Source organism: Alexandromys fortis, unplaced genomic scaffold (assembly GCF_014885135.2).
Source record: "Alexandromys fortis isolate MF-2015 unplaced genomic scaffold, M_Fortis_MF-2015_v1.1 scaffold_5, whole genome shotgun sequence".
NCBI lineage: Eukaryota > Metazoa > Chordata > Mammalia > Rodentia > Cricetidae > Alexandromys > Alexandromys fortis.
In genome coordinates this window covers 7,518,936-7,535,812 of record NW_026067924.1, presented here as the reverse complement: position 1 = coordinate 7,535,812, position 16,877 = coordinate 7,518,936, and the positions used below count along the sequence as shown (strand labels likewise).

Here is a 16,877-nt window from a genome sequence, read left to right as displayed (position 1 = left end):
ACAACACAGGGCAGCAGCAGGATAACCAAGAGGAGTTCCATTGAGGGCCCAGCATCCATAGTGTAGCAGAAACCAGAGGTCTCAAACCAGACCAATGACTCTCTGCAATGAACACTTGCAAGTAAAGATGTATGGATAAAAGGGTTTACTGCGCGACACACTGCGTCACACTGCAGCCTCCATCATGAGACTGATTTTTTCCTCTTAAATTTTATTTTATGTTGGAGGGGAGGTTGCAAGGGCAGAGGGCAGATATGAAGGGACAGGGATCTGAATGGGGTGGAGAAGCATAATGTGAAAGACAAAGAATAAATAAAAAAGAGCTAAAAATTCTATTTATTCCTATGTGTGTGTCATCACGATGTACATGTGTATGTGGGCGTACAGGTATACACCAGGCGTGTGTGTGTGTCTGTATGTGTGCATGTGTGTGCAGGTACACACCAGGAGGCTAAGATTCCCCAGAACTGGAGTTAGAAGCATTTGCTGGTCTGAACTCTGCTTGGCCCTCATGACTAAGCAGCAAGCACTCCTAACTGCTAAGCTGTCCTTCCAGTCCCTAAAGCAATTATTTTAGAGGGACAATAAATGTCTAAAATGCTTTGCTGAAAGTTCAGTTTGTTTATATAAAACAGCATTCCTCAGAATTATAAAATAAAATTTTGTTAAGTTATATAGTTTGTTTGCTATTTTTCTTTTAATGAGACAGAGTCTTTTGTGGTCTAAGCTACCCTTTTATTCTCTTTGTATCTGAGGATAGACTTAAATTCTACCTCCCAAGTGGAATTACAGCATGAACCATTGCATACAGCCTATTAGTTACAAATTCTGTGTTGACTACATAGATTTTGATTAGAATTTTCTTGAAAAACAAATTCTAGAAAGAGATTAATTTTTATTTTTAAGTAGTCAAATATAAAAGAAAATGAGAGAATATAACATCTATATTGACCAAAATGCTCCTAATGTACATTAAACGTACTTTTATTAGATTATTCCTATGTGTTTGTTTTCTGAGAATACTCTCTGGGAATAATAGATCAATAAATATTATTGATAATCATGAAATTCTAAAATTAAGGCTATAGTACATATAAAATGATAAATATTTTTGTCAAATATGTCTATACTAAATTTTCTTTTCATATTGAGAATTATAGGAGATGTGTTCTGTACAAACAATCATATTCATGATCTAGGTGAACTTATCCTGTATGTTCTAGAAAAAGGAACATGTTATTAAGTCTTATAAAAAAGAGAGCTTGCCAATATCTTGCATTTAAAGGGTGATCAAATTTTTAAAACATGGGTCTGGAGAGATGGCGCAATGGCTAAAAGCATATGCTGCTGTTTCAGAAGTCAGGCACATGGCTCCTAACTCCAGCTCCAGGGTATCTGACACCCTCTTCTGCCATCTGCGGGAACTGCACTAGAATCCACAAATGCACGCTCACACACACATATACATATAAACAAAACTAAAATCTCTTTTGTTAAAAGTTCAGAAACTGCCTCTCCCAGGGACAATGCTTAGAGGCCCTTGGACTGGTCCTGTGTTTGACACACTGTTATAAGTTTTCCTACACTTCAGCCTCTAGCAAAGCTAAGTGTCTTAACCCCTGGCAACCTTTATATCAAGAAGGCTGGAGCAGGGCAGTGGTGGTGCACACCTTTAATCCCAGCACTCGGGAGGCAGAGGCAGGCGGATCTCTGTTCAAGAGCAGCTTGGTCTACAAGAGCTAGTTCCAGGACAGGCTCCAAAACCACAGAGAAACCCTGTCTCGAAAAACCAAAAGGAAGAAAGAAAGAAAGAAAGAAAGAAAGAAAGAAAGAAAGAAAGAAAGAAAGAAAGAAAGAAAGAAAGAAAGAAAGAACAAGTCAGGCAGAAATCCAGGCTAGGACATCTGTACTGGGAGCAGTTGTTTTGGGGAGAGGAAGACAAGGAGCTGTGAAGAGAAGGAAGGAAAAAAGTCTCCCTTTCCTGGAAAGTTGGAGAAAAGAATCCTCCTCAACCAAGAAACCAGGCATGGAGTGGCTTCGAAGGAACATCCTGATGAATGGAGTTTTTTTTTCTTTTCTTTTTTTCCTGACTGACTCCCAGCTCTAGTGCCTGCCAAAGTGGTTCAGAACTGGCTTCTTTGAAAGTATGAGCCATGGTTCCCAGGGCTTTGTCAGGCTCTATCTGTGAGGGTCAGTGACTCCCTCCTCCTCGATTGCCACCCCAGGGTTCTTGTACCCTCGACCCTGTTGGATTCGCCTTTGGACTGAGTTGATAACACGCCAGCACTGTTGTGAATGGACAAAGTCTAATTAGATTGACCCTGTAAGCTTGCATCTCCCGCTCCTGGAACTGGAGTTTGGAGTCTCTGGTTAATAAACCCTTCTTCCGGAAGGTGGTGTGTGATGCTAACAGACTGTGGGTTCTTTTTATCCATGTCTTGTGGTGAACTTAAAATTTAAGTTGCGAAGCTATATTCTTGGCTGAATCCTAATCCTATCCCAGTCAAAGGGGCCAGAAAGTCTCAGCTTGCAAGAGTTCAGATGGAAAACCAACCAACCAACCTGAAGCTTAAAATAGTCATGTGACCTCTCTAAACAGCAAATTTGCTTTATTGTCAGTATGAGAACCTGGTATGGAGAGCAGGGGCCTCAGGCAACATGACTTCCATTCTGCCAGGCTTCATCTCTGGTTGCCAGAGCAGAAGATCAGAGCCTCGTGGATTTGGAAAGAGTGAACTTTGGCACTTTTGATTCTAAACAGAGAAGGAAGACGTGGCAGGGGATATCTTTACCGTGACACCTGGAGTTGCTGATATCAACAGCATCTCAGAATCACCCACTCAAACGGTGTAACATTTCTTTATTCAGTCACCAAATACCATTGAAGCTGTTAACCATCCGAGTCCTAAAGCAGGAAAATAGAAGTATTGCAGGAGCAAGGGGTGGGTGACCTAGCCAAAACCCGTCTGTCTGTGAGGAACCATCTCAGTTGTCAACTTGACGAACAAATTGAGAAACACCTGGGAGATTATAATGCTCACTGTGCCTGTGTGCGTCTGTGAGGACATTTCCAGAGAGAATAAATTAATGTCAGAGGGGACCTGGCCTGACCCATAAGCTGGAGAACCTAGAGGGAATGAAAGGGAGTGGGGCGGGACACTGGTCACAGTCTAGGTGTCCCCTCTTCTGCTTCTTCACCACCCTGACAGAAACTGCTCTGTCTCACCTTTTCCTCCCTGCCATAGTGGACAGTCCTCTGAACCTGTGGGCTCGATAAATCTTTTCTCCTTTGAAATCATCTACATCAGTCATTCTGCCACAATGATAAGAAATGACCTCACTGTTTTATCTAATCATCTGCAGTCCTGCCAAACAGATCCTTGGTTCAGTCTTGGAAACCATTGTTTAGAGAAATTACTGAATCCTGGCAAACATGCACTCTACCAAAGCCCTCTAGCAACATATAAAATGCAGTCACTTCTTAGGTGCGAGCCCTGGGGACTCGGTGGCTGTGGTTGGTGGTCACACTGATAATCTCAGGATTATAAAATGTAAGAAACACCCTCTGGTTGTGAGCTTCTCACCACTGTGGCCCAACAGAAGCAACTTAATGAAGAAAGAATTTCTTTTGGTTCACAGTTTCAAAAGATTCAGTCTGTGGTCATTTGGTCCCACTTGCTTGAAAAAGACATCATGGCTATGGGAGCATGCGGCATAAGAAAGCTCTTCACTTTATGGAAGGCCAGGAAAGAAAGCACGACAGGAAGGGGACAAATACACCTCTTACCCACAAGGACCCAACCTCAGTGACCCCACTCCCTTCAGGTAGGCCTGAGCTCCTGATGTTTCTCACAAGTGGGAAACAAACCTTCAAAACACACATCTGTGAGAGCATTTTATATTAACCCATAGCACCTCCACCTGTCACTGCTCAGAATTTCAGGATCCTTTGCGTCACAGTTCTGCCAGGGAGGACAAGGGGCATGATCACTTAAAGCAAAATGACCCAATCCTAACCCATGGGTGATACAGATAATCCCTTGAGGTGACAGAAATTCAGGCAGTTAATTCTTGTTACAAATAAAGCACAGCTCTTTTTCAGTAAACTCTGAACCTCCTACATCTTACGAGTAGTGTGTTGGAGAGTGGACTTCCTGTATCAGAATGGGCATCTTACTTGTCTTAGGGAAGTATTTGGGGAAACGGGGGTCATCACCATTAGCATCAATGTTATAAGCATGTCTCAGCATGAGCTGTGGACAGGGCCAAACATCCTAACTGATTGTCTTAATTAGGGTTTCTATTGCTGTAAAGAGACACCATTACCATGACAACTCTTATAAAGGAAAACATTTAATTGGCACTGGATTACAGTTCAGAGGTTAAGTCCATTATTGTCTTGGAGAGAAACATGGTGGCATGCAGGTAGGCATGGTGCTGGAGAAAGGATTGAGAGTTCTAGGTCTTGATCTGCTGGCAGAAGGGAATGAATTGACTGGAGCTTCCGAACCTCAAAGCCCACCCCCACAGTAACACACTTCCTTCAACAAGGCCACACCTCCTAATAGAGCCACTCCCTCTGGACCAACCATTCAAACACATGAGTCTACAGGACCATAACTTATTCAAACCACCACTCTGATGTTGTCCACTTGTCTTCTGTAGTCTCTGAGATCCCTGTCAATATTCTACTGGGTAAAATTTCTTCTGTTGACACTATGAATTCACAACACACAGAGAAGGTACTGTCTGTTTTTAGAAATTAAAGCAATGCGGTTGGAGTGGTAGATCAGTGGCACAGAGATTGCCTGTCTTGGGTGATGACCTGGGTTCGATCCCTAGCGAAATTACCTGGTGCGAGCGAGAAGAAAACACAGAACACACAACAAACCCGCTTAGGAGTTTATTGGGGGGAGGGAGGGCATGCACAAGCCTGGTGAGGTCGGTGTGCAGAGAAGAGAGAGAGCTTGAAGATGGAGCATCCAGCTTTTAAAGGCCTCCTAGAACATGTGCACAGGGAGATAACGTGGCTGCATCATATGCAGATGATGGATCTCATGCATGCATGCAAGGGCTCATGCAGCTGCATCATACATAGATGATGCAACCATTCTGCGTGTGGGTCATATGGGGTCCTTTAAGATTCCTGGGGTCATTAGAAACTTCTGCCTGAGGGCTTGTCCACGCATGCGTGGCCCTGGAACCCAGAAGTGTCAGCCGGGGGGGGGGGGAGAGAAGGAGGGAGAAAGAAAGATAGGGAAGGAAGGAATGATTGTGGTGGCAGACTGGTACTTAAAATTGCCAATGCTGAGGGAAGTTCAGCATTTATTTAGATGGGGATTTCAAAACAATTCTAAAATAACTCAAAGTGGGCAATAAAACTAAATGGGAAACTACAAAACTTTTAGAAGAGCTCATAAGAAACCGATTTTATGACCTTGGTCTAAATACCAAAAACATGATCCATAAATAGACAGCTGATAAATTGGACTTCGTCAAAATTAAAACTGTTTTTCTTTTTTCTACAAAGTGATGTGGGAGTGTCATATATCAATCTGTTGATTTCATTGGTTAAGTAATAAACACACTGCTTGGCCTCATAGGTTAAAGCATTGGTGGGAGGAGTAAACAGAATAGAATTCTGGGCAGAAGAGGAAGTGAGGTCAGACTCTGCTCTGCTCCTAGAGAGACGCCATGCTCTGCTCTCCCTGGCAGATGCACGCAATGAAGCTCCTCAGACCCAGGATGGACTTAGGCTAGAATCTTCCCGGTAAGCGCACCTTGGGGTGCTTACACAGATGATTAGAAATGGGCTAAATTAATATGTGAGAATTAGCCTAGAAGAGGCTAGATAGAAATGGGTCAAGCAGTTAAATGAATACAGTTTGTGTGTTGTTATTTAGGGCATGAGCTAGCCAAGCAGCCAGGGTGTTGGGGACACAGCCCCGCCGCTCATATTTCAACAACAAAGGACATCTACAAGTCTAAAAGAAAAGCTAGAAATCCTTGCAGGTCACATGTCACATGAAGGAATTATATACAGACAACAGGAACTCTCAAAACTATCAAATAGAATGCAAAACACTGTGCCGTTAAAAATTATGAATTGTTAATTTCTAGAAATTTTCATTTCAAGTTTTCTGGGTTGTTGTTGAGTTGTATAATTAATTTTTATTAAAAAATTTATGTAGATGAATGATCTGCCTACATGCATGTCTGTGTACCACATACACGCAAATGCCTGGAGAGGCCAGAAGAGGGCACTGGATCACCTGGAACTGGTGGGACAGACGGTTGTGAGTTGCTTTGTGGGTGCTGGAAATGGAACCCAGGTCCTCTGCAAAAGCATTAAGTGGTCCTAACCACTGAACTGTCTGTCCAGCCCCTGGGTGCAGGTAACTGAAACTGAAAAGCAGAACCAAGGATAGAGAAAACTGCTGTGCATGATTGTGCACAAGCTAAAATCCATAGCGCTGGGCACCAGAAAGATGGCAGTCTCACTGTAAGTAAAATATTAAAAATTGTTCGTGCATGTATGTGTGTGTGTGTTGGAGGAGGGGCTTGTTTCAGCTGCTGAGCTGGCAGCAAATTTCTAGTGAGCTGGCCTCTAAGTGTCACCGGTGGTGATATGGCTGTCTGCTTCCCTTTTCACTGCTGGACTGCTGGGCTGCAGACCTGGGCCATTCCCTCTAGCTCCTTTTTACATGAGACTACAAACCTGGGCTGTCAGCGTTCCACCTGCTGGAACAGCTCCACTGCTTTCACTTTAACTTTTTCTTAAAGATGTGGCCAAGAGTCTCTTACAACGGAGCTTCAGGAAGATCTCACCCTGATCAAAAGTCAATCAGTCCTTTCTCCTTCCTTCATTTGGTCTTGAAGACTGAACTTTCAACCACAACACTGAGACAGGAAGTCCTGGGCTAAGAGTTTCGTTTGACTAACTGATAACACAGCAGTGTGTGGCACTGCAGCCGGGGGTGGAGGTCAGGGAGGTGCATAATGGCAGAGTTCAGGATTTTATCAGCTCCAGCTGTTTGTGCCTGCCTGGACCCCAGCACGGAGCTGGAGCGCCACCCTAAGACTGGACCAGGCCCTGTGCCCTCAGGCAGCACTCTGCTCAGGGTGATCAGGAAAGCAGCCCCAGGGCCTGTTGGAGCCAAAGGTGTTCCCGAAATGAGGACTACAGTTTACCAAGACGTCCAGGCACCTGGGCATTTGTGGAAACTTCCATGGCTGAACACCAAAAAGAATGGCCTGTGTTGTATGCACGGATAAAAATTAATGGGGGGATAAAAAGCCTTCGATAAAGCCACATGTCTAATTATAACCAAAAATAAACTGTAAGCAGCTAGTCATGTATTTTTGCTTCTACAGTTCCAAAACAAAGTGCTGAGTGGCAAGAACGAAGGCCAGCAAGTTGTTGTTCTGTTTTTGTTGCCATTGTTTGGTTGGCTGTTTTTGGTTTGTTTGAGTTTTGTTTTGTTTTGCCTTTTTTTTTAATCGTTTTTAGTTTGCTATCACAGACAGTGGAGCCTATAGTCATGAATTTAAAGTGATGTTGGCTGGCAGTTTGTTTATTTTCTTGGTCATCAACTACTTGGATGTAAGGGCTGATAGATAACTCCAGGTTTAATTATGATTAGAGTTTCTTTTTTATTTCTTTCTCTCTTTTTTTTTTGGTTTGGGTTTTTCAAAACAGGGTTTTTCTGTGTAACCCTGACTGTCTTAGAACTTCCTCTGTAGACCAGGCTGCCTTGAACTCACTGAAATCTACCTGTCTCTGCCTCCCAAGTGCTGGGATTAAAGGTGTGCACCACCACCGCCCAGCAAGGATTAGGATTTCTTAGATGAAAATTTCATCAGGCAAGAGGTGTGAAGGGTTAGGAAGTCGTTTGGTCCTTGATGGGTAGGAAAGGCAGAAGTATAGGAGGGTGTGACAATAATGGGCCGGTGTAGAGAGCCTTTGGACATGGAGCTCTGGGCTAACGGAGGACAGTTGGAATCCAGACAACCAGAGAACATGAATGCAAAGGAATGATGTAGGGAATTGAAGACGAATCTGTTGGTTGTGATAAGAGCTAAAGTATCACCATGTGGACAGGAGAATGAGTGGACAAGGGAAGAGGTTGTTAGAAGTGAGGTGAAGGTACCGGGTGGCCCCTGCTGATGACATCCAGGATAGCAATGGGCTAGGACGGGAGAAGGCAGCAAGTGAGCCATGTACTAATCATCTCCAAGGACTTAGCAAGACAGGGAATTCGAGCAGTAGGGACATCGGCAGGCGAGGGAGCAGCACGAGCTCCAGAGTGGCTTGCAACAGCAAAGAGAACAAAGATGCTATTGAGATGGTGAGGAAACGGGCCTCTCATTTAGATTTTCAGTATGGTGGAGAATGTCAGAGCAAGACATTATCATGAAGCTATGTGGAGAAATGGTGTCCTCAACAGAGACCTGGGCTTCAGTCTACTCCCAGAAGGTTAAAGGGGATGTCCTATGACTTTGCTGACACATTGTGTTCCAGAGGGCATGGGGGACCAGTCTGGGGTATGGGAACAGCTGGATAAGAGGATGTCAATTGTCATGGGGTGTGTGGGTGTCAGAGTCCATGGAGTAATGACGGAGCTCCAGAAGGGTAAGGAAGGTACAAGTGGTACTAGTAGAAAGTGGTCAATTCAAGTTGAGTCCATTAAGTTAGGAGGTCTCTCTTCTGCTTTGGCTGAAGCGAGGTGAAGGTATTTTGTGGTTAGCCTGCTTCTGTTGCATGCAGTTTCTCTGAAGTCTTCATTCTCACATCAAGGGAGGGAGACTTCAGTGTTGATTTGCTTCGGTGTGCTTTAGCACTGACACCAAGTGAGTGCAACTAGCACTCCATGCAGAAACCACTCCCAGGACTGTGGTAGTGATGGAAGCTCATCAGGACCTGCCATGATGAGAACATTAATGGAAAATTAATCTAGCAGCACAGTTTCCCAAGGAGGTGAATGTAGAAAAGCCCCTCTTCTCTTTTCCTTGCTTTCCAACAAAGACAGGTGCCATCCTGCAGAGTCAACTTTCCTCATCAGAAGATATGGTTTCTATGGCCAGTTCTCATGAGCCCAGGCACAGGTTCTCTTGTGCCCTGCTCTTACATGGCTATGCTGGAGCAGACACCTGGGCAGTAGGTCAGTCTCCACATGCAGCTTCTCAAATCCACCCTGCACAGAAGTCACACAAGGCTATCTCAACTTGAAGTAAAATTGCTTCCTTGGTGACAGCAGTTGCATTTCATGGACTCAAGGGCCTTACATGGCCAGTAGTTACCACACTGGGTCACCTCAATGTAGCACAAATAATAAAAACGTAGAAACAGATACTGAAGTTCAACCTGAAGACCAGAAAAGGAGAACAGCCAAGCCACTAAAGCCCTTAAAGGGGCTCTAAGAAATCCTTTGTGTTGCGGGAGGTCCTTCCGCCCCTCCAACCAATAGCTGCTGTGATACCAGCCCATTGGGGCGTGGTCTCTCTCCCTTTAAAAAAGCGGCTATTTCCTCTGCTCGCTCTCTGCACTTCCTGCTCCGCTGGAGACTAGACTCCCTTCCTGGTTGTGCAGATGGCTGTTGTCTGGGTCAGTGATCTGTAAGTTTTTTCCCCTTTAAATAAATAACACCCTATTAATCATAACTCCAAACTGGTGTGGCCTTGTTTGTGACTTACGCCTTCACCTTTGACTTTGAAAGAGACCAAGTTCCTATCTGATCCCAGCTTCTGTTTCTCTAGTGCTGGCATTAAAGGCCTGCACCACTACCACCGAGTTTCTATGGTGCACTAGTGTGGCTACTGGGATTAAAGGTGTGTGTTACCACTGCCTGGTCTGTATGGCTCACCAATGTGGCTATTTTACTTTCTGATATTCGGGTAAGCTTGCTTTATTAAAATACAAATGAAATATCACTACATCTTGGAGACAGAATCATCCAACAGAGAGGAAGTTCTATCACAAGGTGATGGTGTAGATCATTAATGAAGTTGCTGTGCTGGCCCGATTCTCAACCATTTTTTTTTTTCCGAGACAGGTTTCTTTGGAGCTTTGGAGCCTATCCTGGAACTAGCTCTTGTAGACCAAGCTGGCCTCGAACTCACAGAGATCCGCCTGCCTCTACCTGGGATTAAGGCATGCTCTTGTAGACCTTCCGGCCTCAACCGTTTGTTTTGTTTGTTTGTTCCTAGGTGTAGAATCTGATGTCAGACCTGGAAGGCTACTAGAGACAGAGACTGAGCTGGCCATAGGGGCTGGGCTGGGCTGCAGGCATGGCGCAGTACAAGGGCACCATGCGGGAGGCCGGCAGGGCAATGCACCTGATCAAGAAGCGGGAGAAGCAGAAGGAGCAGATGGAGGTGCTGAAGCAGCGCATTGCAGAGGAGACCATCATGAAATCCAAGGTGGACAAGAAGTTCTCGGCACACTACGATGCCGTGGAGGCCGAGCTGAAGTCCAGCACAGTGGGCCTGGTGACCCTGAATGACATGAAGGCCAAACAGGAGGCCCTGATGAGGGAGCGGGAGATGCAACTGGCCAAGCGGGAGCAGCAGGAGCAGCGCCGGCTACAGCTGGAGATGCTGCGCGAGAAAGAGCGTCGGCAGGAGCGCAAGAGGAAGATCTCCAACTTGTCCTTCACTCTAGATGAGGAAGATGACCAAGAGGATGGCCGCTGGGCGGAGGGCACTGAGGCCCACAGTGGTGGGCCCAAGAAGAACTTGGGCAAGAACCCAGATGTGGATACCAGCTTCCTGCCCGACCGTCAACGCGAGGAGGAGGAAAACCGGCTGCGGGAGGAGCTGAGGCAGGAATGGGAGGCAAAGCGCGAGAAAGTGAAAGGCGAGGAGGTGGAGATCACTTTCAGCTACTGGGATGGTTCGGGCCACCGGCGCACGGTGGGCATGCGCAAGGGCAGCACCGTACAGCAGTTCCTGAAGCGGGCACTGCAGGGGCTGCGCAGGGACTTCCGGGAGCTGCGCGCAGTGGGTGTGGAGCAGCTCATGTACGTCAAGGAGGACCTCATCCTGCCACACTACCACACCTTCTACGATTTCATTGTGGCCAAGGCGCGGGGCAAGAGCGGGCCGCTCTTCAGCTTCGACGTGCACGACGATGTGCGGCTGCTGAGCGATGCCACAATGGAGAAAGATGAGTCGCATGCGGGCAAGGTGGTGCTGCGCAGCTGGTACGAGAAGAACAAACACATCTTCCCCGCCAGCCGCTGGGAGCCCTACGACCCCGAGAAAAAGTGGGATAGGTACACCATACGGTGATGCTGAATCTCAATTGATAGCCTTACTCTCTTATTACTCAAATTCAATAAATCCAGAGGGTCCCGTGAATCGGATGTGTTGGTTCTGTTGCTGGCATTGTTCTTCGTATTTTTAATGATTCTGTTGTGCTCCGTGTGATAAGGGGCACTTTTTTTTTTGTCTAAGTAGTTGTGCTCATTGACTTGGCCAGCCGACAGACTGGGTTTGATTTTGCGCAATGTCTTACTTGCTGTGTAGTTGTGAGCAAGTCATTGTGCTGAGTTTTCCCACCTGTACTAGGAAGTAACACTCCACAAGGCCAACGCTGAGGAGCGACTTAGTATTTGTAGACACGTGAAGCTCAATAAATACCTGAGGTATTTGTGGGATTTCTGGGTTCCAACTCTGAAATGTCAGGACTAGGGTAGACCAGCACATCACCGGTGTCAGGGACAGTGCAGGGCGGGAGGAGCCTCACAAAGCCCTGCAAATGGCCCCACCTCTGAGCATCCTTAACTGGTTAGTTTAGCCAAGGGCTTGGGAGACCAGAAAGCTGATATACAACTTAGAAGATCGGTGTCATTGATTTCCCTTAATCCAAACACTCCAGTAGGACTCCACATGGCACTACTATGGATTCCACCCTTTACATTTTTCTATTTTATTCATTGTTGAGTGTTGTGCTAACTTTCATCTAAAATATGATGCATCACTCTTACAGAGTTTTTAGGTTACTCCCTGTAACGTTAAAGACCAAGACAAGTGCTTGGGATGAACCTCTTACTCTGTTTCTGGTACCTAGTTCTCATGCCAGCCCAAGAACAAGAATTCTCCCAGCGTTGGCGGTCTTGGGCACTGCTTGACTTCAGGGTCACATATACACTTTTCTCAATAGCCAGGTTGCACCCAGAGCTTTTTCTCAGGGCAGGATAGAGGCACGAGTCTGTTTTGAAGCCCTGGAGTCCTTGATGATCTGCCAAGCTGGGAGCAAATGCTCGAGGGAAATCTTCTCTCAACCCCTGACCCCTACGCCCCCACTCTTTCTCACCCCTACCTCGGAGTTCCTGCAGCAGCCAGCAAGCCTGAGAACTTAGGGCCTCTGAAGTGCTGTTGATTCACTTCCCACACATCCGTCCTCCTCAGAGTCTCAGGCCCCACCCTGGACCTGCTCAGTCGGCATGTGAGTCCCAGCAGGATCCCTGTGTGACTCAAGCTTCCTGAGACTGATGGAATCTGTCTGGTCCGATGTCTGCTCTCTAGTCAACGCCTGGGTCTCTCAGCTCAAGACCTAGATTCAACAGCTGCTAATGCTCTACAGGCCTGAGTCGTATTCTCCTGTCCTGCGTTCACTTAAAAACTAGCGCCGAACACGTTCTAACTCCTGCATCCACTTCCTCGTTTCATCATGTATGGACAAGTTACATACATTTATGGAACTAAAGATCATATTGTAATTTTTGAATTACAATAAAATTAGAGCAGGGTGATAAAATTAAGCTGTTTGACCCAGATATCTCAGGTATTTTAACTTTTTGTATTGAGGACATGAAAATATTGTCTTTAGGCATTGAAATTTATAGTATCTAAAACAGGTATATTCAACATGTTGTGCATTTGTCTTTAAAGTTCAGACTTAGCCCCCTTTCTGAGACTTGGACTCTCTGACTTTTTCCATCAACTGTCCTCCTCCCCTTTTCCTGAATAGAACTCTTTTATATTCCACATGTGAGGACATGTGGTATTTTGTCTTCATGTGTTTGGTTTATTGCATAATATACTCCACTCTCCTTAGGCTGCTGAAAGTAAGGCTTCTTTTCCAGGACTGAGTGTATTCCTTTGAGTATAGACCACATTTTCTTCCCCTCCCACATTCAGATAACGTAATGGCTTTTTAGCAGAAACTGGAAATGTACTTCTACATCCCTTAGTAGCACATGTATCCCACTGCCTCTTGTATGGTCTGTTTTCTGGTACCAATCCTACCCTAACCACGTACATATAGCCTCCCCACCCCAATCCTTCCAGAAGTAAAGAGCAACGTCATATAGATTAATATTCATATGTTTACAATATGATCATTATAAATACCCAGTCATAATATATTGTGAAAAATATTATTTTTCTGGAATTAGCATTTCTTGTTTTCTATTTTGGTTGACTCCTGTGTTGTTATCGAATGGGCCTCATACTTTGTGTCACTTGTTTTCTTCTCCTGTCAGTATTAGGGTCTTAGTGCAGTGTAGTCAACCTAAAGTTACAGACATTCTCCAGTGATAGCGAGCTTAGTTGGGAGAGAGTGACAGTGAAACCTTGCGGTAGATGGTGCCTTTCACACCATGAAGGACTGTTGGTGGACCCTGGGAGGTACAGAAGAACAAGGGGTTTCAAAGACAAGAAGGAGGAAGTTGCATAGAACATCTTGAGATGAAGAGATTCCTGGAAATGAGAGCTGCCGCCATTCGTTAGTGGAGTCTGTGTCAGACAGTGATGTTTCCTCATATACCAAAACCAAAGTTTCCCATGTTGAGACTGAGTCGGCGAGCATGCCAACAATCATCTCAGCTAACTGAAAACTGCTCTGAAGCCTTCCCGTCCACCCCCATCCAGGTTGATGAGAGCTGGTATTCTGGAACCATCCTTCTGCTCAAGCCTGAGGATGACCACCTCTCTGTTCCATCTTTCTTGACTTGCTTCCTCTGTTCCCTGACTGAAGATGTTTCAGAAGTGTTAACATTGTGTGGGACATGACAGTGCACCCCCATAATCTCAGGCAGTCCAAAGGCTGAGGCAGGAGGATGGCACGGTCAAGGCCAGTCTAAGCAGCTTGGGAAGAGCTTGTGTCATAAAAAGTAAATATTAAGAAGAGAATGGGAATATAGCCCCCATGGTAAACTGTTTACTTAGTGTTCTTGGGGCTGTTAGTTCAATCCCTAGACAAAACAAGCAAACAAGCAATTGTTTCTAGAGCTTAAATTGCTAAACTCGTCTCCCCTGTAGCCTCTTACATAAATGGAAATGTGGCAGGCAGTACACAATTCTCTCTCAAGATAGTAGAAGCAAGGTCCACAGCCTTACTGCTTCTGTGTCAATCCCATGAACCACATGGCGTCAGTAGACGCTCAAGCACAGAGCTTCACATCAGACCTGGAGAAACCACTAAGATCCCCTCACAGGCTTCCCCTAGAGGAAGGCCAGACTGGAAACCTCTTCCCTTTGCCTCTTCAGAACATTCACTCTCTTCTGCTGACCTCTGCTTGCCTGCGCAGGCCTGCTGCATGGGCTTCTCCACCAAAACAGACAGACAACCCCTACTCTGCCGAACCCTTGCTCCCTGAAGTCTTAACCCACAAGTGACTTCTCACACACTCTGTTTCCCACCACGCCAGCAGGCATCACGTAATCCGATAGGCTAGGCTTCTTCTCTGTGTGTGTTCCTCTCAAGACCTCGTGACTCCTGCCTCCCATGGCCTCAGAAGTCCCCTGAACTTCGCTGATGGAGGAAGGTCATTGGTTAATTATAATAAACCAACTGCTTGGCCTCATAGCTTAGAACATAGATGGGAGGAGTAAACAGAATAGAATTCTGGGTGGAAGAGGAAGTGAGGTCAGACTCTGCTCTGCTCCCGGAGAGGCTCGACAGCTCTGCGCTCTGGAGCAGAGACACCATGCTCCTCTCTCCCAGGATGGACGGAGGCTAGAATCTTCCCGGTAAGCGCACCTTGGGGTGCTTACACAGATGATTAGAAATGGGCTAGTCCAGGTGCGAGAATTAGCCTGTAAGGGCTAGAGTTCATGGGCCAAGCAGTTCTTAAATGAATACAGTTTGTGTGTTGTTATTTCGGGCATGAGCTAGCCAAGCGGCCGGGGTGTTGGGGACGCAGCCCAGCCGCTCCTTATTTCAACACTTCGCGAGCCATTTGACTTGACTGGATGAAGGCAACCTCTCTCCAGAATGCCCTAATAAGAACCTGGTGCACCCAGACCCACACCTTTCCAGTGGAATTCAAGACTGAGATAGACAGGACTAGCAGGCTTGCTTAGATTGAATCTAGCAGTAAAGCTGTAGCCTTTTCGCAGAGGCCCTATTGCCCCATGAGACTCTTCAAAGACACACAGCACCCCTTCTACCCTGTGACCAAGCTTACTCTGAAGTCATGGTCCCCACTATACCACCTCTAAGATGAACTCTGTGTTCTGACTGAGACATTGCCTTCAAAATTCCTTCTCTTGGCATGTGAATTATCATCAGCCAGCTCCATTCATTCACGCTTAGAGATTTACAGATGGCTAGTCACAGTAGGAACCAGCATTCATAGATTGCACCAACTAATTTCACCCCTCAACTGCTTTCATTAATTCCACTTCTCTGCAGATCCTTTGAGACAAACTCTATGATCCCCATTCTACAGTGGCAAAAGGCAAAGCAGAAAGGCTTTGGTGATTTTCTGGAAGTTATTCAGCTAGTATGGGCAAAACTGAGGTCCAACAGTTTACTGTCTTGATTTTTGTGCAGAGTCCTGGCTTTGGTAGTGGCTCAACCATTTTGGTAGCCATGGGCCACTGTCTAGAGCAAATAGGCTGTCCATACATCTTCTAGGGGATCACCACTGTTGGATATGGGCCTGCCATTTTAAGACACTGATCCCTCTAAACTTCCAGATTCCCATAGCCTGAAGAAACAAGGCCATACAAATGCCCCTCCCCACAACCAACACTCCCCGACACCTCTCCCGACAACTAACTCTCCCCAACCCCCACCCCTCAAACTATCCCTCCTTCCCAGGAGGAAGCCTCTCCTTCCCCTTAATGCCACATTCACGTTTCTCTGCTGTCATGCACTACTCTTTCCTAATGCCTTCCACCTCAAGGCCTCATCATGGCTCCCATGGTCATGAGGTCCATTCTTGAAGGGTGATCTTATGTCAGCTTTTTTTTCAAACCAACCCTCCTATTGCCTTTTCTTCTCTAACAACTATATTACCCCTGCTGTTATATTGTATGGCAAAAGGACAGTGAACTACCCCTCAGGCTTGCCAATACACGTTGTCATTGTCCTGGCTGCTATCTCTCAGGACGTGTGTGTGTGTGTGTGTGTGTGTGTGTGTGTGTTGCCAGGAGAGGGAAGAGGGCAGGGGGCAAGACAGAGGAAGCTCTCTGTTGTCTCTCCCTACAAGGAGACTGACTAATCCCATCACAAGGCCCCACCCTCATGAAGGCATCTAACCCTAAATTACCTCTCACCTCTAAATGTGAATTCATTGGGATTTAAGGCTTTCACATACACATCAGGGTGCGGGGCATGATTATACCACACTGGCTGCTGGCATGGGGATTAGGGCCAGGGTTGGATTGTATGGGGAGTGAATTCTCACCCTTCCCTCCAAGGGAGTCAGCTCTATGTCAGACTGAGTTGGAGGTGCTGCTGGTGAGCAGTAGACAACAGTGAAAGCATTTCTGCCGTTTGGAGAAGCAATGCTTAGCACAAGTGGCTGCTGCCAACACATCTGGGGGAGATGACAGCTGAACCTAAGGAGTATGGTGACTGGTGCCTGGAGACGTAAGACGGGAGGGCAAATAGCCTTTTCTGCCAGGCCTCCCCCAGCCTTGTT

General features: G+C 46.1%; 1 protein-coding gene across 1 annotated transcript; it reads left to right on the top strand.

Moving 5' to 3' along the window:
* Window positions 1-5,697: 5,697 nt before the first annotated feature.
* On the top strand, window positions 5,698-11,289 carry Fam50b (family with sequence similarity 50 member B). The gene is made up of 2 exons (XM_050142363.1): window positions 5,698-5,770; window positions 10,207-11,289. Exon 2 carries the CDS (start codon window positions 10,288-10,290, stop codon window positions 11,287-11,289), a length of 1,002 nt encoding a protein of 333 aa, XP_049998320.1. The 5' UTR covers window positions 5,698-5,770; window positions 10,207-10,287.
* The last annotated feature ends 5,588 nt before the right edge of the window (window positions 11,290-16,877 follow it).

Bases quoted from the DNA above. Each gene is read 5' to 3' on its own strand.
- Fam50b (XM_050142363.1), top strand. From the start codon at position 10,288: ATGGCGCAGTACAAGGGCACCATGCGGGAGGCCGGCAGGGCAATGCAC.